We start from the raw sequence: 24409 nt of genomic DNA on the forward strand, positions 1-24409 counted from the left end.
ACTGGGTTGAATAGCCACCATCAGGCTAGATTATAGCAGTAGTAATGGTTAATGGAATTAAATCCATCTCCAAATACAATGGGGTAAAGAGACCAGCAGTGAGGTATGGGGATGCGAGAAAGGAATCTTAATATGAGGACTGGTGACAGGGTGCCTGGGGACCAAGAAGGGAGCGTGAAAGAAGAATGGGTCTTTCTGTAATAAATATCTAAAACAATAAGGAATTGAAGACTGTTAGAGACAGATGCGGTCACTTATGGATAGAGAAGGTTTGGAGAACAATAAACTGATAGTAGTACTAGTGCGTATGCGGGGAAGGAGTAGTTATGTCGGGTGATGCGATGACATATCAGATGAACGTATTTGCGCAATAACCGCACGTGTCAAAACATACTTACGGACTAACCTCACACTTAAGTGACATGGTTAACCCTATAAAAGGTACTGCACACCGGGGAACTTTTACCGAGTCTTGCATAGGGTTAGTGTAAGCAGTCAAGACGACATCGGTTACGACTCCCGAGGAGTTCTTTGCTCATGAGCAATAATGGTACTGGTCTCATGGACACTGCATGTAATGGGTTGCATTCGCTTGCTTATTAATAATGATTATTAAATCAGATGTCTCTTAAGTCCACGTGTCTGTATTATAAGGGAAGGATAATGATTATCCTAAAACCTAATAATATGGTGAAAGTCAAACACTGACGAGGTTTTTAAAGACTGGAAAAAGGCATATCCCCAAATTCAAGGAGATTGACAGAACTAGACCTAACAAATACAGCCCAATTAACCTGACCTCAATAAATGGAAATCTCATGGAATCAATCACAAATATAGGGGAAGAATTCTAATAAATAACAGCCAACATGGCTTCAGAAGGAGTGAACCTTCCCTGACCAAACTAAAACTTGTTTGGCAAAGTGATATCCCAAATTAACATGGAAAGCTATACAACACTGTATACCTACATTTCCAAAGATTTTAACAAAGTACTGCATGAGACACTCTTTTACAAAATAAGGTCAGTGGTTATCAAAGGCAAAATCTGGATGCGGTTTAGTAACTTTACTAACGCAAAGGAGGTAAAATGTCATTCTAAGGGGAGTTAGGTCAAATAGGCTAGGGAGGGTATGGAATGGAAACGGTCCGTGTGGGGACCCCTCCTGCTCTGTGTGTTCAGAAATAACCTGGGCTGGAGGCTTGCAGGGAATATCAAACTCTTATAAAAAGGAATTGAAAGGGTTTTCACTTGGTTGATCATCAATAAATGAAGTTCAACAAAGACAAATGCAAGGTCTGCATATTTACAGCAAACTTTGGTTTATCCGGAGGTTAACTGTCCGGAATGCTCGATCCACCGGCAAAAATCAGGAGCCGTTTCGTTAGGTTTTTTTTCCCACTAGTCAGGCTCTGCAAGGACTCGCTGAAGCTGTTGCTAAGCTACAGAGACGCTTGCAAGGTACGGCCGACTGTTTAGAAGCTGTTGCTAAGCAACAGGGTTTGTTGCCAGATACGGAGCTCCGTATGTTTCAACATTAGCGCTGGTTTGTCTGGCAGTTTTGATGGGACGGCAACAGCTCGGTCCCGTCGGTGCCGGATATCACAAAGTTTCCTGTAAATAAAATAGGAGGCACATGTACTCCAATCGATGAGTTAGGGCTTACCAAGGGAGAAAGAGGAGGTTGGGGGCTGCTGGCTGACTCACCACTCCACATGCACTGCACTGGAGTGTCAGCCTAGAATTTGTGCTCGAGTCTCTGGTGCCTTCTGACTCAGTGCTACCACTGAGCCACGGCTGACCTAATGTTGCAATTTGACAGCAGGTGTGCTGGCTGCAGATGGCAAAGCTCTGCATCTGGCACCCTACTGACCCACTGGAAGTTGAGGTAGTTGCCTCTGGTCCCTGATAAGCAAGTGTGCCAACATCTGCACAGATGGATGGGGGTTGCAGATTTCTGCCATCCTTTTATCTTGCTCCACCTAAACTATAAAATAATGTACTTGAGCCATTTTGAAAACAAAACAAAATTACTTGGGAGTTTAGTAGCCCCAAAATTATGAAATAAAATATCAAAAATATGGAAAAAATATAATGGTAAAACTGCATTAAAATAGATTGTAAACATGTTTCAAAAGTTTTTTTTACATCAATGAACTCCAGCACCTGTGGAGTTTCCCTCACTCCCATTCCAAATACTGTAGGTACTGCAGGAAAAGGAGGACAAAGAAACCACAAATACCACAATGTGGCACAAGGCATTCAAATATTGCTGCATGAAACATGAGGCCTTAATTGGCTTGAAAATGAAAAGTGCACAAACCCTTACCAGCATAAGTGCTTCTCTATCACATTATACCACTCTATGCACAGGAGCACTGCAGCAAATTATCCACAGGTCCTGTCAGCAATGATTAAGAGACTTACCAGTCAGGATCTATTTTTGCATCGGTGGGAAAAACATTCTACTGAGTTATCACATATTGGCTCAGAATTTGCGGTCCAGATGACTGCAAACTGGCAGCGTTTGTCATTATTCCGCCTTTGAAACTGACCGCAACTTCGGGATTTGGTGCATGCGCAGGTGGAAACCCTGAAGTTGCGGTCTGTCAATGACAGCTCCGAAACAGGCTGTGCTGTGCCCCCCCCGCCACCCACCCACCCATCACATCCCCACCCCCCAAACAGAGCCGGCAATCTGTGTAATCAGCCAATTCAGGGAAACCGACGGAAACGTCAGCTCTTCCGCAGCAAGTACACCGTTAAATTCCCCACTGAAAGTTAGACCCAAAGGATTAGGTGTACCTGGGGTTTTGAAAGCGTTATTACTGCTAAACAAATGTTAAGGGTCAGGAATTTTAATTTTGTGCAGTGTGAAATTTGTCCACTTTAACAAAAATTAAAATTAAGAAACTTTTTAAAACCATTTTTTGAATTTGTTTTTGAAAGTTTGTCCATCTTTATTTCAGGTTTGCCTTTTCCCCATGTGAGAGCCCAATCGGTCTTTTGCTTTCGCTAACATTTTTAAAAAGTTAGAATTTTAAGAGCTTACTCACTTCCATGTTCGCTGTCTGTGAGCATTCTGCATTTTGATTGGCTGCTTAGACAGCCTGTTGATGTCATAGCAGTCTGCACAAGGGGATCCCTACTATACGCCATTGATTAGAATTGAAGGTCAGAAAACCAAAGTTCTCGACACAGGGATCGCGAAGCGTACTTTGGAGCCAGCAGCGAATGCCTTTGCTTCGCTGTTGACCGCAAATTCCTGGCCAATATATCCCTACACTTGGTAGCGTTTAGCAGTCCTCCCTTAAGAATCAGCATATATTTAATGTCTCTTGGCCTCTCATCACACTGTTTTCTACATTTTACAGTTACTATTTAACACTCCAATGGTTCAGTGAATAAAATACACTGCCTGATGTGTGTACCAATCATACTGATCAGAAAGGTCCCAGCTTCAATCCCAGGTCCGTAGAGATTAGGCTGTTCTCAGCAGCAATGACGACAGATTTCTAAAATTAGCCTCACATCTCTGGCTTGGTGGGGGAGGGAGGATTAAAAAACAAAAAGCCAGCATTCTCCCTTTTGAATCTTCCTGGAAAGGTTAGGATTGCCTGTTAAGCCCTCCATCACCATCTAGGCTTACACACAAAGAGTGACCATGGTTACTGAAGGCCTACCAATACCTATACAAGAAAATTGGAAAAGAACTAAAACTGTTGGGAGAAAGCAGACATTTTTTGCAAATTCTCTGAGGTATCATCCACCTGATGAGCAGCCCTCACTTTTTCATATCACACAAGGAAAGGTCCATTCAAATTAATCCAAGTTTATCAGCACTCATACACTCATGTTGATGTAAGCAGGTTGGCCTTCACTAGTCCTATTTTTTCTACTTGTTCAATTAAATAGTACATGCAGGTACATGTGAATCATCCTCTGGGGATAACTTGTTTCACTCTCACTCACCTGTTTCCAGGAAAACATACGTAAAGGAACATGCAACATCCTGTTCTAAAATAATGGTCCATAATTTGCTGTGGCAGGGCCTCTAACGGCGTGTACTGTTAGTTAGACTTGCCCTTACATATTTAGGTTTTTAAATTTTTTGCGTGGCAAGTTGCTGAAAGTGCGAGCTGATAACATCAGAGCGTGGGAAACAAGGCATCTGGGACAGAAAGAGAAATAAAGAGGGAAAGAAAAACTGGATTCGGAGACAGAAAAAAGAGACACAAAAGTTAAAAAAAAATTGTTACATTAAAAAAATCTCCAATAATGAAAACTTGAAGGAATGATACTCCGCACTTGTAATAGTTCATTTTCAGTGCCAGAGATGTTGAGTGGCAGTAATCAACACTTATCATGTCGTTAAAAAAGGACTTAAACTGAAACGGACAGACTTAACTTTCCGTGGTGAGTTTAGTTCGTATCTACCGCGCAAATACAACAACATCATGTCATTCAATGCATTTCAATGGTGAGGTAGACACAGATGCCGTTTTCGCAAAGCTAACTTGAATAGCAACTTTTGGATATTTGAGTTTAACTGCACAGCTTCCTCTCGCCTGAAGTTGCTGTACCATTTGCACATAAATAAATAACAGAAAGCGCCATCAGTCTCTCCATTATTTTGACAGCAAATTATGGCCCTATAGTAGTTCAGTCTATTTAAATCTGAATAAAGCATCTCTCAAAAGCAGCCAATTACTAAAAATACTAAAACTTATTTGAACACTGCTGTGCTCAAGCGTACATTCAAATGGTCAGCTTTCTATTGCTAATCATTTATTTTATGAGCATTAATACATTTGTATCTTGGTATCATCTAGTTTCAGAAATTCGTTAGTTCTATTACAATGTTGTCATCCAGTATGAACCACCTGCATTCTGGTGTAATTCAGAACACATCACATGATACATACTGCAAGCAATACTACACGTCACTGTAACACACAATCTCTGCTAAGACACCATACCACGTTCCGTTAACCAGTTTATGATGTGTTTTCATGACATTTACCAGGCATCTAATGTTGGAATCAGTCCAATATAAAACAAACACTGAAAAATGTCAATCCAAGTGCAAAGCACAGAAAATAAAAATGCACTAAGCCTGTTTCAGACTTTATAGCGATTGGGTCAGGCATAAGTTTTTTAATAAAGGAAAATTAATTTGAATTTGAAAATATGGTATAGGTACACAGCTGCAGAATCCAGAGGGTAAGAATATATATAACTAGGTGCCTAATAACTAAAGCTATCAGGAGCAGTAGCATAGTGGTTATGTTACTGGACTAGTAATCTAGAGACATGAGTTAAAGGGAGGCACGGTGGCATAGTGGTTAGCACTGTTGCCTCACAGCACCAGGGACCCGGGTTCAAATCCGGCCTCGGGCGACTGTCTGTGTGGAGTTTGCACATTCTCCCTGTGTCAGCGTGGGTTTCCTCCGGGTGCTCCGGTTTCCTCCCACAGTCCAAAGATGTGCGGGTTAGGTTGATTTGGCTATGATAAATTGACCCTTAGTGTTAGGGGATTAAATACGTGGGGTTACGGGGATAGGGTGGGATGTGTGTCGGTGCAGGCTCGATGGGCCGAAATGGCCTCTATCTGCACTGTGGGGATTCTGTGATTCTGTGAAAATCCCACCACAGCAGCTGCACAATTTAAATTAAGTTAATTAAATAAATAAATAAAATAAATCAGGAATAAAAAGCTAGTACTAGCAATGGTGACCATGAAACTACCGGATTGTCGTAAAAAACATCCAGTTCACGAATGTCCTTTAGGGAAGGAAATCTGCCGTCCTTACCCAGTCTGGCCTATATGTGACTCCAGACCCACAGCAATGTGGTCGACTCTTAACTGCCCTCTGAAATGGCCTTGTAAGCCACTCAGTTGTACCAAACCACTACAAAGAAGACGGACTACAATGGTTCAAGAATGTGGCTCACCACCACCTTCTCAAGGGCAATTAGGGATGGGCAATAAATGCTGGCCTTGCCAGCAATGCCCACATCCCATGAACAAATAAAAGCATTTTTAAAAAAGCTATTTAAATATAATTGGTCAGGATTCATCAAGCTCCTTAGATGCATCAGTGTTTTCCTGTTCCAAAGAAAAAAATATTTCCAGCATCCCTTACAAACTTTCCAAATATATGAGAAACAGTAAAGATTTGGGAAGGAAATAGCTCAAAAAACACAATTCTTAATTTTTAACAGATGCATCCACTGGGTCAGTCGGAAATCTCAAAATAACAGCCACAGAATGAACAAACCATCACCTACTTGAGAATTGCACCATAAATAAGTTCTGAATATGAATTCTCTTCAGATTTAGGCAGCTGCACTAAAAACAAAATACACAGTTTCCAAAGTGATTCAAAACATTAATAATGTAGAAAAAGGGATATTCTGAGCCCTACTCCTTTGGCCAAAATTGCTCTCTACGGAATGCAAAGCTCATTCCCCAGCTTCTTCTCTCCACTACCAACTCTCCTTAAACTCTTCCACGCTTACCTTCAACAACTGCAAGGATCTCAAGGGCTTCTGTGTCACTAAGATTGAAACCATCCATTCAGCTGCCTCTGCTACATTACTCCCTTCCCCGGACAACCAAGCCACGCTTCCCTCAGGGCTCCCCCCCATCTTAACCCTGAACATCTTTCTCTAGTTTCTCTTCTATCTCTCCTCATGCCCGCTCCAAGCTAATCTTATCCATGAGACCCATTCGAACTAGCTGACAACCCCATCTTCCCTACCTGGCCCCCATGCTAGCTGATATTGTAAACAGATTCCTCTCGTCAGGTACTGTCCCCATCCCTTTGAAATTTGGCACCATCACCCCACCTCAAAAAAAACCCTTTTACCCCTCTGTCCTTGCAAATTCCCACCCCATTTGCAACCTCCTTTTCCTCTCCGAAGTCCTTGAACATGTTGCCGCCTCCCAAATCCACGCACATTTTTCCCACAATTCCATATTTAACCCTCTCCAAGCAGGTTTCACCCTTTCCACAGCACTGAAACAGCCCTAATCAAAGTACTAATGATGTCCTTTGTGACTGTGACATTGGTGCACTATCCCTCCTCATCTTTTTCGACATCTCTGCAGCCTTTGACACAGTTGATCACGCGGTCATCATCCAACGTCTCTCCTCCATTGTTCAGCTGAGTGGGACTGCCCTTGCCTGGTTCTATTCCTAGCTACCCAGTCATAACCAGAGAATCTCCTGCAATGGTTCTCTTCCCACCATTAACTCTGGAGCCCCCACCCCAGGATCTATTCTTAGCCCCCTCTTATTTCTTATCTACATGCTGCCCCTCGGCGACATCATCCGTAGACATGATGTTAGATTCCACATATATGCCAATGACGCCCAGCTTTCTCAACTCCTCCACAGCTTGTGTGGTCAGCCTGCTATCTAACGTCCAGTCCTTGATAAGCCACAATTGACTGAGCATTGGGAAGACCGAAGCCATTGTCTTCAGCCCCTGCCGCAAACTCCATTTCCTCAACACCAATTCCATCTCCCTCTCTGGTCACTGTATCAGACTGTTCACAATCTCTGCATTCTATTTGATCCCGAGCTGAGCTTCCGACCCCATGTCCTCTCCATCCCCAAGACTGCCTACTTCCACCTTCAGAATAGTGCACGTCTCTGCCCCTAGCCCATCTGCTGCTGCAACCCCATCTATGCTTTTGTTACCTCCAGACTTGATTATTCCAATGCTCTCCTGGCCAGGGTCCCATCTTCCACCCTCCATAAACTTGAGCTCATCCAGAACTCTGCTGCCGGTATCCTAACTCACACAAGTCCCTTTCACCCATCACCTCTGTGTTCACTGACCTACATTGGCTCCTGGTCTGCCAATGGCTTGAACCTCCTCCACCCCTCAAAGAACTCGATGTTCCGCCAACTCGGCCCATCCTTCCGCCAACTCGGCCCATCCTTCCGCCAACTCGGCCCATCCTTCCGCCAACTCGGCCCATCCTTCCGCCAACTCGGCCCATCCTTCCGCCAACTCGGCCCATCCTTCCGCCAACTCGGCCCATCCTTCCGCCAACTCGGCCCATCCTTCCGCCAACTCGGCCCATCCTTCCGCCAACTCGGCCCATCCTTCCGCCAACTCGGCCCATCCTTCCGCCAACTCGGCCCATCCTTCCGCCAACTCGGCCCATCCTTCCGCCAACTCGGCCCATCCTTCCCTTCATTCCGCCAACTCTGCCCATCCTTCCCTTCATTCCGCCAACTCTGCCCATCATTCCCTTCATTCCACCAACTCTACCCATCCTTCCCTTCATTCCGCCAACTCTGCCCATCCTTCCCTTCATTCCGCCAACTCTGCCCATCATTCCGCCAACTCTGCCCATCCTTCCCTTCATTCCGCCAACTCTGCCCATCCTTCCCTTCATTCCAACTCTGCCCATCCTTCCCTTCATTCCAACTCTGCCCATCCTTCCCTTCATTCCAACTCGGCCCATCCTTCCCTTCATTCCAACTCGGCCCATCCTTCCCTTCATTCCGCCAACTCTGCCCATCCTTCCCTTCATTCCAACTCTGCCCATCCTTCCCTTCATTCCGCCAACTCTGCCCATCCTTCCCTTCATTCCGCCAACTCTGCCCATCCTTCCCTTCATTCCAACTCTGCCCATCCTTCCCTTCATTCCAACTCTGCCCATCCTTCCCTTCATTCCAACTCTGCCCATCCTTCCCTTCATTCCAACTCGGCCCATCCTTCCCTTCATTCCAACTCGGCCCATCCTTCCCTTCATTCCGCCAACTCTGCCCATCCTTCCCTTCATTCCAACTCTGCCCATCCTTCCCTTCATTCCGCCAACTCTGCCCATCCTTCCCTTCATTCCGCCAACTCTGCCCATCCTTCCCTTCATTCCAACTCTGCCCATCCTTCCCTTCATTCCAACTCTGCCCATCCTTCCCTTCATTCCAACTCTGCCCATCCTTCCCTTCATTCCAACTCGGCCCATCCTTCCCTTCATTCCAACTCAGCCCATCCTTCCCTTCATTCCGCCAACTCTGCCCATCATTCCCTTCATTCCAACTCGGCCCATCCTTCCCTTCATTCCGCCAACTCTGCCCATCCTTCCCTTCACTCCACCACTGGCAGTCATGCAACCATTTAGGGCCGAAAGCTCTGGTGTTCCCTCTTGAAACTTTTCCGCTTCGCCACTTCCCTCTCCTTCTCTAAGACCCTCCTTAAAGCCTAATTCTTTGACCAAGCTTTTAGTCACCCCTCCAAATTTCTCCTTCTTTGGCTAGGTGTCAATATTTGTCCAATTATACGATGAAGCATCTTGAGACAGTTTCTAACATTAAAGGCGATATATAAATGCTAGTTGTTGTTACAATATTTACAATGGAGCGGTTACATCACTGTACACACATCTCTCTGGATTTCAATCCTATTTTGTAAATAGTTAAGGATGTCCTTCGACCAACAGAATGAATACTCAAGTATAATTTGAATATACAGTTTAACAAGTTGATAAACGGTGTGTAGTGGCAGGGACACAGTCTAAAAAAGACAGGAGTCATTTTGCAAGGTCAACAGGATATTGGGTTCCGTTGGACAAATATTTTAAATCAGTGCATGGTTTTGCCTGCAGAAATATTTATTTTCATCGTTGGCACAGATTAAATACACCAACATAGTTTTTTTTTTTTTTTTTAAATCTTGGACTAAAGAACAGAAATATTTTTCTTGGGAACTGCATATATTTTGCAATGACCTTCATGTGTACAATGCATTCACAACCCTTAATTTAAAACAGACCATGTTTGATGTTTGTAATGCTAGACCAATACTCCCAAATGATCAAGTGTGTCAGAATAATGTCCAAAGCTGAAAGCTGTAATATACTGTAGGTGTCATCATTGAACTGTCTTCAGAAAGAAACAGGCAATCCCTATCTGATGACCTTTCAGCACCAATACTCTATCTGCTGAGCTACTGCACCATGTCTGGCAGTGAAAGTGACTAGACATGACGTAGACTTAAAAAGAATGATTTTTTTTTTTTTTTTTTTTAAACTGCAAAAGATTACAGAACTGACTCAGAACAATATCCTCAGCTCCAATACAAGACAGTCTTGAGCACTTCTATAACCCCAAGGCCTTGCTTTAGCTTTAACAATTGCGAGTGAGAACAAAAGAAAAATATATATATATATCTGCAGATACACTTAATGCACAGTGAACAAAATCTATTGAAATGAACTGTGAAAACTGTATGTCAGTTTCAGCAAGAATGTCACAGAAAATCAAAATTGTTTATGCTCTACATAGTACATGCTTACATTGAAATAGAAAACCAAACCTGCTGTAGGAAGCTTACAAAACGAATTCAGAAAAATCTGAAGTATTGAGATGGACATTATGTAAAGGGACAAATGTGGCAGACAGTGACAAAATGACAACATAATGCAGCCGCTTCTGCACTACTTCATTATCCAAAGCTTTTCCATTCTCTGAAGGCAAAGTGCATACTGGAGAGATTGCAAAGTCTCTGTTTGAAGAATGGACTCAGTCGAGAATATTTGGTGGACTTTATGGGATTTTTCTGAGGGTATGTTCCCTGTGATGGGATCGCCCTGTGCAGATATGTGGAAAACTGGTGTTAAAACTTCAGAGAACACATGGCAGTTGGCTGTGACAAAAAAACTGCCAGTCAGTCATCCAGAATGTATGGGTTTGCCCGACAGTCCTGGAAAAAGGGGGCCATTGACCCTGAGGCACCCGTTGAACTTGAACCTATTAGAAAGCCACTCTAATGTGCAAAAGCACTTCTCACCTCCATCTCAGAAGAGAAGCAAAACAATGAACCCACTAGCCTTAGTCAGCCGAAGAGGAGCCAGTTTTTCCCAACACGAAGACCGAAATATGTCCCAGACTTAGGGCCATTAGTCCAATCACGGAATACTCATGGATCTGATGATGGCCAATCACTGATTAAGCACCGGAGTGCTTAGAAACAAAAGGATTTTAAAGATTGGCAGGAAAGATGGGGTAGCAAGACTCCTATAAAGATAGATTCTTTCCCATCATTCTCTCTCTCTCGCTCCAACAAGATCGACCTAACAAGTACCACCAGAGGGAGAAGCCGCTGAGACTGAGAACCGCATACCCCTCACAGGGAACGGCCTCCGGGCAGTGACCTCCCACAGCTGAGCGGAGCGATCAAGACCGGCTGTGTGTGGTGGTAAGCATGGTCTCAAGTGTCCCAAGCCGGTAACCAGATATCCCAGGCGAGCTGGGTGGCGTGCAAGGGCTCAGGGTTTTTCTCAGAAGTGAAGCTTTTGGGCTATTCCGAGGGTGGGAGCTTCGTTTGGTTCAGCCAGGCGAAGGGGTTTATGCGACTGGGTAATTCGTTGGTAGGGGTGGAATTAGAGTTCACCATAGCAACAAGGGAATTACTGCTTGTTATAGTCCCCAGTTTTGTACTGTATGTATGTTGTTTGTAACCTGGATCTTATTCTCCACAGAGACAGTGATTTTGTTTAGTAGTGCATGTTTTTGCCAGTGTATGTTAGACCAAATAAATATAAGTTTAATTTTTCACCAAAGCATTCCTGTCCGTGACTTCTTCCATTTACACTCTGAATAATAATTCCTGGGTATAGAACTTTCGTAAGGCGGGGGCGATTCGAACCGTACGTCTAGCAATTGGGCTAGGATCAAAACCGCTTACAATACCTTTAACAGATTTAGCACGGAGATTGAGATTTTCAAATCTAACATGAAAGAAATGTTCGATTCTCCTTTCTTCTCTCAAATTTTGCTCCTTTCTCGGAAGTGACTCTTTGTTGGGGCAAGGTGCCAAGTGCCCGCTAGCAACCATGTCCAAGTGGTCATTATTCATGTTACGACAGTCAGTGGGTTTTTTTGATCATAGCGGGAAAGGGGAGAAATCACAGGTGACCTCTAGCTCATCTTCATCTAAAACTCACACATGCATATTTCCAGTAGGGGGGTCACTGGATAGCGATCAAAAGTGAGAATCCTGGCCTAATTTCCCCTCTGTAACCAGGGGGAGGGCAGTTGTAGTAGTCAAACTGAGATCAGCTCACTCAGCACAGATATTGAACCAGGGATCTTCCTGGTCTGTATGGTTTAGCTACTGACAGACTAGATTCATTGAGCCACTGGAGGAGCAAGAGTTTTTTTTTTTTAAAAACATCCTGCATTTAAAATCTCACACTATAGTCTCACTAGGATTTTAGGAAAGCATAAAGACAAACATGTGCAATTTTCATACTACTGTATGTCCCCTTAATCTGTGAAAACCAACCAGCTATACAACTGTGGATTTGATCTTCCAAATATAGGTTGTGTCTAAAGAGATGTTTTAGTTACAGAAGACCTTTCATGAGCACTGCATCGCTGCACTTCATAGTGTATACAAGCCTAGCTCCTTATCCGAACGTCATAGCTCCACAAAATCAGGATCTACGGTTTTGTCATCAAGTAATGGAAGCCAGGTTTAATTTTGTAAATGTGGAGAACCGGTCTGTGGAGCCCTGTATAAAAGCGCAGCTTAGCGTGCCTATAGAAACTAGCTTCCCAGAAAGCATAAAAGCGGGAGAACAGTACATGGACGTAGTTTGCCTATGCAATATATTGTGCCAAGACAGGACAGCAACCTCCTCTTCCCCATTCCCCCTCCCCAAACCAACTTGCTGCGGTGAACAAAATGAGCCCTTAATCAGAGACCTAGGTCTGCACAACCATTTGTCTGAAAAGAACAGAAATGCCTTTGTGCTGTTGACCTAGCTAGAAGGATACTACTGACCATTCTGGCCACAAAGATTTACAAAATGAAACATCTCCAGAAAAAAAAAGCATAACAAAGACCGCCTATTTCCACCTCTGTAACATTGCCTGTCTCCACCCTTGCCTCAGCTCATTCGCTGCCAAAACCCTCATCCATGCCTTTGTTACCTCTAGACTGGATATTCCAACGCACTCCTGGCTGGCCTCCCACATTCCACCCTACGTAAACTTGAGGTCATCCAAAACTCGGCTGCCCGTGTCCTAATTCACACCAAGTCCCGTTCGCCCATCACCCCTGTGCTCGCTGACCTACATTGGCTCCCGGTTAAGCAGCGCCTCGATTTCAAAATTCTCATCCTCGTTTTCAAATCTCTCCATGGCCTGGCCCCTTCCTCCTTTAAGACACTCCTTAAAACCTACCTCTTTGACCAAGCTTTTGGTTACCTGCCCTAATTTATCCTCATGTGGATCGGTGTCAATTTTTTTGTCTTAAAATACTCCTGTGCAGCGCCATGGGACGTTTTACTATGTTAAAGACGCTATATAAATAGAAGTTGTTGTTGTTGTAATCATTTATTTTCTGAAGTGTGTGTTCTAGTTCCTCTCATTTGCTTCTAAGCTTGAAAGAACTGCAAAAAAAGTAGGCATTAATCACTCAAACAGAAAATCCAAGCTAATTATCACAAAGCAACTGCCTTTGGCAACCCTCTTTAGGCAGAAATCATTACTTTGCCAAAACAATTCTTCATTATTTAAACAGAGTTTAGTTAACAAAGCCAGCATCACCAAAATAAACATTACAGCTTCAAAGCTTGTGCCTCAGCAGTGAGCCATACAGATCCTGGCAGTCAGGCCGCATCTGAAATGACAGCACTGTTAACTCCTTCCCAAGTTAATTTCCTTTAGAGCGCATTGATTTTGCCTTAAAATATTTAGAAATTCAGCTCATTACATGTCCTTTAATTGGATAACATTCATATTCTCCCTCAGTTACGTCCTCACTTCTTTCTTCAGCCTGGAACATTCAAGACTAGTTAGAAAATTCACCTGGCTGGAGGTGCATGCCTAAAGGATTTAACAGCCCAGTTTTGCCTGCAACTCTTCTCTTGAAGTAATAACACATGTCCACATGTTAAGCAAAGGACCAAGGAACAGGAGTCTGATTTATCTAAGTGAGCAGTGATTGCACTAGTGCCTTTACAAGGTCCCTACACTGTGCTCCCTCGCTCGTGCAGTTTCTTCTGCTGCCAGATTGCAAATCCAACTAACACCCAAGTATAAAAGCCACAGAAAGAATCTTTTTTCATTTCTATTGTGTTAAAGGATCAGTGGTTTTCAAATGTAGACCAGTAACTTTGTCAACTTCTGCATCTGCTGCCTACATTTTGAGGCCTGTACATTGCACGTTAACAAATATAAAAGTGTTGATACTTTAACCATTTATTACAAAAGGTACTAATTTGATATCAAGCCTCAACAATTTTATAGCTCCAACAGTTTAGGTACATGAATAAATCCAATCACTACAAGGCCAAATAAGAGATATTGATAATATAAAGCATTCATGACATGCGGACATTATGTCTAATTTTAGTCACTACAATTATAAAAAGAAAAACATAACAGCAATGATTCAAAGAACAGCAAGAAAGATATACAGTTCAAAGCCAGAGATCACCTTCAAAAGACTAAAGCAGCTAAATTTGATCACCACAGGGAAAATAAATTTATGCAGGGTGAAGACAAGATCCCATTTTTCTTTTGTGGATGTACAGAGAGAACTCTGTGCAGGATCATGGCCCTAAGAACTAGCTTAAATTAAGTTAAAATTTAACTGAAAGAGTATTTTTTTTCATATACTTAAGAGGCATAAAATTATGCTACACAACTGCCTCCCAGCACAGTGAATACAGACTCAGCTAAACAAACAGCCAATCAGTGCACAGAACACAATCAGCTCAAACACTTTTCCAAACAGTGCAATGAATGTAAACATGTTTGCAATGTTCAAATGGGACTGTGCAGATTCTCAATTCCACAAGGAGTACAGAGGGCAGGAAAAATGGCAAGAAAAGGTATTGTAAATGGTTTCCTCTCCTCAGGTACTGTTCCCCTACAAAACCACCATCATCACCTCCTTAATTAAAAAAAAATACACCCTCAACCCCTCTGCCCTTGCAAACTACCACCCCATCTCCAACCTCCCTGCTCTTCCTCATCTACATGCTTTCCATTGTCACCATCCAAAATGGGTCAGATTGCACTTCTATGCTGACAACACTCAGCTCTACCTCTCCACCACCTCCCTCAATATGCACTCTTGGCTTTCCAATGCCTCCAGTTTAAAATTCTTACCCTCATGTTTAAATCTCTTCATAGCCTCAACCCCCTCTATCTCTGTAAACTCCACCAGTCGTACAAACTCCACTTCACGTCACAATTATTCCTTTATATCATGGATGTAAAAATAGTGAAGTAAATTTAGTGTCTCTCTTCCTTTTACTAGGAGATCTACCAGGAATAATCAATACATAAATAAAATTGTGTTCCTCACTTATTCTATTGCATAAATAAATCTGTCTCACATCTACCAGTTACATAAAGATGTGATACTCCTCTAATAAATGGTACACTACATGTGGTATAATCACTACTGCGGATAATATTTACAGTGGTGGTTCATTCAGGGATAGTGTTTCAATCAGTCAACATCCTATGTCTAAACTATATTCCCAAAGATATATTTCAAAGCAACTTGTGCTTCTTAGCAATTGCATCACATCTGACTTCAGTGTCAGCCGAAAGACATTATTCCTGTGGTATTCACAATCTCTGCAACATATATTTCCTGTAAAATAAGCTCACAATTTTAGGTGACCTGGTAATCATTTTGGTGAAACAATACAATTTTAGGAGAAGGAAACAACTATAAAAGCAAATAAAAATGAATAAATACATTGGGAAAAAGGATAGTACTGATATGCACTATAAAGTTGCTTGCCCAATGCTACGTATGCATTTCCACTCTGAAATTGTTTTCTGTTGTTCTCAGTGAAAAGGAAAGCATCTTTAGCCATAAGCTAAGCAAACGGAGTCCCTTAACAGGAATCATTTGTAGTTCCACTCGAAGGAAATAATAAAAACAATTGGTCTTATTGAAACCACCCAAAAAAACAAGTAAATCAAGAATCTCAAATTGCTACTAATGGATTGACACCCCAGCTTCTCTAGCTGCAAGAATATGAAGTCATTAAACTATTGATTAAAAAGGGAGCCCAAAATTCCAGAGACTTCAGAGCAGGAGTAAGATTTTTTTTAATTTTTTTTTTTTAAAAACAGACACACAGGCTTGCTCAGTACTGGGACTGCCAGGTTAGCTGATTTCCTGAACAGATCAGCTCTCAGGAAATCAGCTGATCTACAGAGCCCAATGTTGAGTGTTTGTGCACCCACTTAAAACACTTTGAAGCAGTTGACAGTACTCCTCCTCCACTCCCACCCATCCTTCTGATTAGTTCCTAAATTTGGTGTTAAACGAGAGTTGGCAATCAGCCTCTGGTTGAAGCAAGGGTGGGCCCATGACCAAAGGTGCAGAGATTTGGAGCAAGAGTTGAGCACAAGAGGCCAGAGTCATGGAATGTCTTTAATTATTGTGGTCCATTGAGTTGGATTCCATAGCAGTCAGTGGCAGCATTGGTGCAGACTGAGAAGGAACTGGTCAATATTACTGTAGACATAAACTCACCCAATCCCCACTCCAATCTGGTCTGCTTTTATTGGCATAGGCCCACAGTCTTGTCAATCAAACATGAATCAGTCAAATCAACACGTGCTTACCAGTAGCCAACGAGATTACTAGGAAATGTTTTAAACAGTGCAATCACATAATTGCTATTAGCCAATGAGTTTCTTAAAAGCACAATTTACGTCTATTACGATTTCAGTGCCATTACTCCAATACCGATCCCTCCAAGAGTCAAATGAAACATTATTGATTTTCAGCTCTGCCAATGCTGATCTCACACTTGCAACACAAGCATTGCAGTTCCTTGCTCAACATCCAGCGATGTACTTCAATTCAAAGACGAGTAATGCTCAAATAATCCTCAACATGTATTTTTTTTTAAAAAGATGCTGGGAAAATAATTTTCCCTTCACTAACTACTGACAGCGTTCGAATTGTTACTAATATTAAACTTAAGCAGCTCACTATTAAATAATATTCATTGTATCCTGGTATTTCTTCTGTTGAAATTTATGAGAAATATTAACAGAGCAACTTTTGAGGCTGCATTTTGGAAAATTAAACATTTTAACCCCAGATCATGTCCATTTTTAGAAGTCATGGTAAGAAACCTGGATTCTGGCTCAACTTCAAAATCTATTTTAATATAAATTAAATCAAACTAAATAACTAGGGACAGGAATGAAGTAAATACATTCCACAAGTTTCTCAACAAATTTTGACCCACGGTGGATTTATCTTTTTTGTTCAAACCTCCCACCCCAGACCTGTAAAAGATGGCTCTCAAAATCAAATTAACAGAGAAGTTCTTTATCAGTCTGTGGGCTCAGTAGCGCTTATAATCCTGTTCTGCAGATACAGAATGATAGACTGTGGAGCTATTTCAGTCTTGTTCTTGGTTGAATGCTTCATTCTCATCTCCAGCAAGGCAATGTTTTGGACCAGTATAAGTGGTGCATCCAAGGTGACGCAAAACACTGATTTTGATTAAATAAAAACGGAATACAAAATTTCAAGAATTTCCTGATTGTTCTTAGATCATCAGTGAGATATATATAAAAATCCACAAACACACACTAGTTGATCTCTCATGGGATTGCACATGAGGAGTGAAGACAAAGTGTAGCCTTCTGGTGAAAAGGGGTTAGAGGACGAGGATAATTGGACCACGGAGTACAGACATAATTCAGTTCCAACTTTAAAGTCAAATATTCTGTCATTATTATGTAATATGTTGACAAATCTTAGGGCAAGTTGGGGAGTAGAATAAAGTTGGTTGCAGCATAGCAGATTCTCTTCATGCAAATCGAGGTACTATAATTGCAGGAAGGTGTAATTACAGCACGACACATTTACATAGGTCATTTCCATTATAAACGTAGATTTAGGAATTTAGAAAGTAAAAAGAATTTGCATTTATATGACCTCAGGGTGTCCCAAAGCACTTCACAGCCAATGAAGTACTGCTTTTTATGTCTGCCACCAAGTGTGTTTTGATCTCACAATGACCAATTTTAGTACCACAAAAACCTGTCTAGCTGCAGGTGTAATAGCAAAAATGGGGCTTACCTATTGTACTTGGCTGGTAAAGCTCCTCTCCCAGAGCGGATGTCCCCCGCCCTGCTGCAAGACACAATTGGCTTGGGGCGCTGACACACATCCCAAGCTTGAGCTACAGCCGAGAGAGGCGGAATGAAGCCAAAGATGGGTTTGTGATCGCCGCTGGTTTGCACTGGTTCCGTGCTGTATAGATAAATGGGTTCCTTGCCTGCACCATGGGCTGCTGCTGTCCCGTTGGTAGCTCTGCAGTAACCCCTGCTAACTTGCTCCTGTTTGATGACTCCAGGAGTGACCAATTCGATGTAGCTCTCTTGTTCCTGCTTCACCTCCATGGGGGCAGAGGCTGTGGCTGGCAGAGGGGCGCAGATAGTCTCCTTGCTCTCGGTACGTCTACTTTCTGGAGTTGACCAGGGAGCAATATACTCCTCAATGGGCTGCGGCTGCAGATCCATCAGGCTGTCCCCGAGCAGGACAGGCTCGGAGGACAGAGGCGACAGCAAGCCTGACTCGTCCTCTCCATAGAAAGCGGCCAGGCTCCAGGGGCTGCCCTGCTGCTTCTCCCCCCTTGGAGACGGGAAGAACGAGAGATCGGGCAGAAAATCCACTGAGCCGCCATCCACAAGGACGCCCAGGAGATCATCCTCACAGCCACCTGGGTACAGCCCGATTTCTGGCTCGCTCTTTGCTCTATTCCCTGAATCCTGCAACTCATTCAGGGCGGCGAGGCTCTGCTCCAACTCGGACAGATCACTGGCCGCCTGGGAAAGGTGCTCCTGCTGCCCACTAGCTCCATTTGTGATCTCAATTCCAGCCAGTTGCCGCTTGTTATTGTTGTTGCCACCAGATGGCAGGAACTGCATCAGGGACCCAGGCACGGCTGTCAGCATCTGCCCACCTTCCGTTACTCCCTCATAGTCTTTCAGGTTGCCACTCCCTCCACTTAACCCATCAGGAACCACATTCCAGATTTGTTTTCCCGGTTTCATGCTCTCATCCTCTGCCAAATTCGCCATCACTGGGCTGGGCACTCACAGCACAACCTGCAACAAAGATAATGACATTTCAGCCAGAATGCTTGATATCACAAAACAAACGCAGAAAATCAAATACGAGCAGCAGCTCTCAGCATCTTCCAAGACACGCCAACATTTCAAACTTTCTCCAGTCTGTTCCAATCATGCACATTGATCTCAGACTTAATCCCCAATTTCCCACTAATCACTATGAAGCCTGAAACTCTAACAATCCATTCCATCGGTTATAAACTGTGACCTATGAGGCACAGAATTGATTCATGCTGTGGAGTCAAATCACGTACTTAGATCCAGGAACTGCAATTTCTGCAGCTCATACATTGTAATGAACTACTTTGTCACTTTGAAACCATTTATTCTGTTGAGTCTATTGTTTTCCCCTTTCCCTCTGCCCACCAAGCCAAATCTACCCCCAGACTCCCCCCGCCCCCCCGTCCGAGCCCTGATCCAACAGTTTTCTCTAGTTTCATTCTCATCTCCCCTCGTGCCCTCTCCGAGCTCACCTTGTCCACGAGAACCACCGCCTCACCCTTGACCCCAGTCTCACTGAACTGCTAAACACCCAACTTTACTTCCTGGCTCCCATGCTAGCTGACATTGCAAATAGTTCCCACTCCTCAAGTACTGTCCCCCTCCATTTCAAAACCACCATCATCACTGCCGCCCCACCCCCAAAAAAAAAACACCCTCGACTCCTCTGTCCTTGCAACCTGCTGCTCCGTCTCCAACCTTCCTTTCCTCTCCAAAGTTCTCGAACATATTCTCGCCTCCCAACTTCAAGCCTACCTTTCTTGTAACTCCATATCTGAATCTCTCCAATCAGGTTTCTCCCCTGCCACAACACTGAAAGGGCCTTAATCAAATGATATCCTCTGTGACTGTGATTGTGGTGCATTTCCCTCTTTGACCTCTCCACTGCCCCTGCACTGTTACCGCTAGAATCCCCAAGGATCTACCTTTAGCAGCCTCCTCTTCCTCATTTACATGCCATCATCCACTGATATGGGGTCAGCGTCCACATGTACGCTAATCACATCAAATCAATTAAAAACTTTTAAACTTGTATTTCTTGCTGCAATATTGGAGGATCGAAATCCAAGTGCAATATAACAAAAATATAATTTACATCATAAATTATCCAACTTCTCCCAACTGTGTTCTCTATCCTGTGAACAGCCTGGTCCATCCATACAGCATGCAGTACTCTGTGCATCTTTGCAAATGGTACTCAGCAAGCACAGAAAAAAATTGAGTGACTGGATTAATTTTAATTATTGTTTAACTGGGTTATAATCCCATCTGAATCCCATATCAACGCACCTGCTGTGCTAGTAGAAAACTGATCTGAGCCAGCAATCATATTTAATAAACAACCTAGATGAAGTCCTTCAAGTCCACAGTGCTTTGGGTACCTGCTCAACACCAGATTTTCACTGTTGAATTTACACTTCACTGTGTCAGTCACCTGCACTGGGAAATGCAATTTGGCGTTCACTTCACCAACAGCAAACTTGGGCTATAAATATCTGCTCTTCCCAGGAGGACTGGAAAAAAATTGCTGTGGTTAATTTAGGCTATAACATTTCTCAATCCTCTGGGATGTTCAATGCCTCAGTTACAGTGTATACACTATGCCTGCTTCCCTGTGCTATCCTACCATTCCATACCTGGTCTGCAGTCCGTGTCTACAGACAGGTATAGGCACTAAAACAAATACACAGATATTGCTGTATATTTCCTTCACCTATTGGTGTCTTCTAAACTTTTTTAAACCAGTCCCCCACACGACCAGTCTATCTATATGTCGCAGTCTCCTTACTGATGCCTCTGTTTTGCTGTGATTATATTTCTATTCACCATCTGCATTTTTATTATTCTTAATACACTTTTTTGTCTAGCTCCATAAATTATTTACTTTTTGAGCTTATAGGGAACTGGAACAATCAGTAAACAAATGCTAATAAAACATTACTGAAGAAAATTAATAACTAGTTCTCCAGAGAAATGCAAGGCTTTTTTTTTTAATGAATTTCAAAACAAACCTAAAACTGATTCAGAAAAGGTGAGAGCACAGCTGTCAGTGAGCAAAGCCCTTTGATAAATGAGCAGGATTTCATCTCAGTTTAGTCACCATTAAAAAAGGACAAAATATTGAAATGATAAACTCTAAAATGAACTGAATATGAAATGCTCAGTATTTTAAAGCAGATACACCTTAAAGCCCCATCGAGAAGGGCTTCCATCTCAGGTGTTCACTTTCTGCGAACAGGTTAAGGGGTGTACACCCTCCTGTCCCCAGGTCTCATTCAAATCACATGTGTGTCCTCGATTGCATGGAGACTCAGTCCTTGCATTGAGCTTTGATCACAAAGAAACTTACTGAGTGATTATCCATCAATTTGTGACTAGATTTTGTCCATTTATAGAAAATTCTGTCTACAGTACAGGCAAATTTCAGAGTCTGGGAGAAGCGCCTCTGTGGCTCAAATGCCACCAGCGGCACTGTCCTTGGGACCTGTGGCACTAACAGACAGCCGCACATCAACTGACAACAGAGAAAATCACAGACACTGTCAAAGTAAAGCACAAACTAAAAGTGTCTCAAGAAAACCCTGAATACACTCGAGATGATCTGACAGGATGCAGCCCGGCTTTGCCACAGTCGGTGGGGGCTGGTTAGCTCTGTGACATTCCCTTTCTCTCTACAAACTTTCCCATTATCCTTCCAGAGGCTGTCAAGCTCACTTCACCAGGCTATGAACATCTGCCTACTACGTATGCCCCTCGGCGTCAGGTTTTAATCCACAGTCTTTGGATGCACGAACCAGCTAAACGGCAGTCATTGGAGGCGCCGGACGGGCCCCTCTGGCATCTCTCCTTCGAGTTCTTGACGCGAAAGTTGCAGTTTGTTTGTACTTCCCCGTCCCTGGACCCAAGTGGCACACCGTCAGCTAACCGGAGTTGGTTAAACCGCCCGGGGTGCCGCCGTGCGTCAGTCAGAGCAGGCGGCAGAAAGGAGCAGCGGCAGCAGCAGCCTCCGCCGGTCAGCACAGCGGACAGTCCCACAGGACCTCCCTGTCCAGGGCCCAAGCCGGAGCCCGTGAACCGACGCGACCACCGGGCGCAGCAGCTGCAAGCGACTTGTCAGCGGTCAACTCAATCCGCTCGGCGCGGCGGTGCCCACCTCATGCCGCCGCGCCGCGCCCCGCTGTCTCTCCCTCTCGCTGGGTGTGAAGGGAGGGGAGGAGGGGTGTGTTCAAAATGTCTCCACGGCTGTCAACTTGACTCCCAGCGAAGATCGCGCGGACAAGCCCCAACAGCGCGGCCACGCAACCCCCGCCAGCGTGCGCGCTCCCCCGGCCAATCCTGAAGCACGTCCCGCTCCGGAACAGCGGGTCCGAATAACGTCAGTACGCACGCGGCGCTGATTTAAAGTTACACCGCAAATCCCCCCTCCAAAACAGAAACATCCATTTAATAAGAAAACATGCCGGCGTGTTAGATTAATACGCCATAAAAACATATACGTTTGAATTACGGATTTTCATACAGAATCGAGATAATTACAGATTAAAGTTGGACACCCCAAAATAGTGACATGTCAAAACTTTCTTCTGGAGCAACGCCGCTTTAAAAAATGCACCCGTGTAACTATCCGGGTTTAATTAAATATACTCGGAATTTCTAACTCTCACGGAGCCTGTTCTTGTTTTTTGCCCCTAACACTGTAGTTTGATGCTATTTGTTGCAAGTTATGTTTGGTTTGGGGGGGTTAGGGCGTTTGCCAGACGTGCCTGCGCAGGATCCACAGGTTTTACACAGAAAGACCGAGTCCCCGCCGAAAGGGGGGCGGAAAAGAAAACGAGAAACATAGAAAAAAATAAGGAAAAAAATAGTAACAAAAACTTCTTTTCGCAAAAGAAATCCTGTCAATAACTCAATCTGAGTTGAGGCCTCAACGCCCAGGCACGTCAAATGCTCGACACCACCCCCCCAATCAGGAGGAAATGCCCCCCTCCAACCAAAAAAAATCCTGGATTTATTTATTAAGAAATAAAAGACGAACGGGTTTGCAACAGTTTGCTCTCGGGTGACCTGTCAACGCAACTACCGTTTTTACATTTACTTTGCATCGTTTTGCGCAATACCCATTCCAACTTACGTCCGCAAACATTCGGTCGGTCCGACTGCAATACACAATCCTCCGTGAGGAAAGAAGGAGCAGCGCCTGAAAATTGACCCTTTTGACAGGCTCCTGAAGCGGAAAATAAAACCGTCTTCCGAAGCAGCAGACAGGCGCTGACTGAAGTTGTGCAGGGGAGCTTCTGTGCACTCACCCGCTAACCGGCCGTGGCCTGTAGGTGGAGCAATGAGGCAGACTTGTTCCAAATCGTTCTGATCTTTTGTAAATCCGACTGGAAGATGTCATTTTCCAATGCATGAAAAGTAAACCTACACTCTACCGTTTGCATCGTTGAATTTACCCAGTATTCAGAACTCGTTATTTATCTTCTATACGACTTTCTCGTCTTTTTCAGGTTGCTAATTAAGTAAACATTATTGCAACTAGTCGATCTCTCGTAAAAGTGGAGTTGCGTCAGAAAATGTGGTCTTTCCTTTACCTGTCTCTGCTATCTCCATGTTCCTATTTCTCTTTCTGTCTCTTCTGTTCTGCCTCTGTTGCCTTAACTATTTTTGCTTCTCTTTTTTCTTTTCTACTTTCCTTTTGGGTGGGTAAATATGGCATGTTGTGGTGGGGAAAGGAGGCACCAATGGCTGCACGCAGCATTGTGACTGTGGGGGAATTGTGGCCCTCACTGTCTCTCTTCCCATTCCCTGCCCTAATTCCCCTTTCTAACTACACCTTCACTCCCATCACTAACCCTATCTCTTCCCCTTTGAACTGTCTGTTCAACTCTTGTATTCCCCCCTCCCCCTTGTGCCGTCATTCATTTCACCTGAACCCTCTAATCCTCTCCCTCCACTCCCACTCGGTCGCTTCAAGGGTGGGTGGCTAGAGACCAGAGGCCCCATCACCTGCAACCTCAACAAGTTTCTCTACTTCCCTACCCCTTCTATCTTCCTTCACGGGATGTGGGCGTCGCTGCCAAGGCCAGCATTTATTGCCCATCCCTAATTGCCCTTAAGAAGGTGGTGGTGGTGAGCTGCCTCTTGAACTGCTGCAGTCTGTGTGGTGAAGGTACTCTGTTGCTGTTAGGGAGTGAGTTCCAGGATTTTGACCCAGCAATGATGAAGCAAAGAAGCTTTGTTTGCTTTC

At 43.8% G+C, this 24409-nt stretch overlaps 1 protein-coding gene across 4 annotated transcripts in view; it reads right to left on the reverse strand.

Moving 5' to 3' along the window:
- LOC147114056 (glucocorticoid receptor-like) overlaps positions 1-24195 on the reverse strand; it is a 220816-nt gene extending 196621 nt beyond the window's left edge. The window contains exons 1-2 of one of the 4 annotated variants that reach the window (XM_085995628.1): positions 23469-24195; positions 18107-19137 (exon numbers count right to left, since the gene is read on the reverse strand). In XM_085995628.1, the coding sequence (XP_085851754.1) occupies positions 18107-19110 (1004 nt within the window). In that variant the 5' untranslated portion in view covers positions 19111-19137; positions 23469-24195. The other 3 variants (XM_085995627.1, XM_085995626.1, XM_085995629.1) reach the window with 3 other exon arrangements.
- Between the last annotated feature and the right edge of the window lie 214 nt (positions 24196-24409).

This window comes from Somniosus microcephalus, chromosome 8 (assembly GCF_052327205.1).
Source record: "Somniosus microcephalus isolate GS21.2 chromosome 8, FLI_Smic_1.0, whole genome shotgun sequence".
Taxonomy (NCBI): Eukaryota; Metazoa; Chordata; class Chondrichthyes; order Squaliformes; family Somniosidae; genus Somniosus; species Somniosus microcephalus.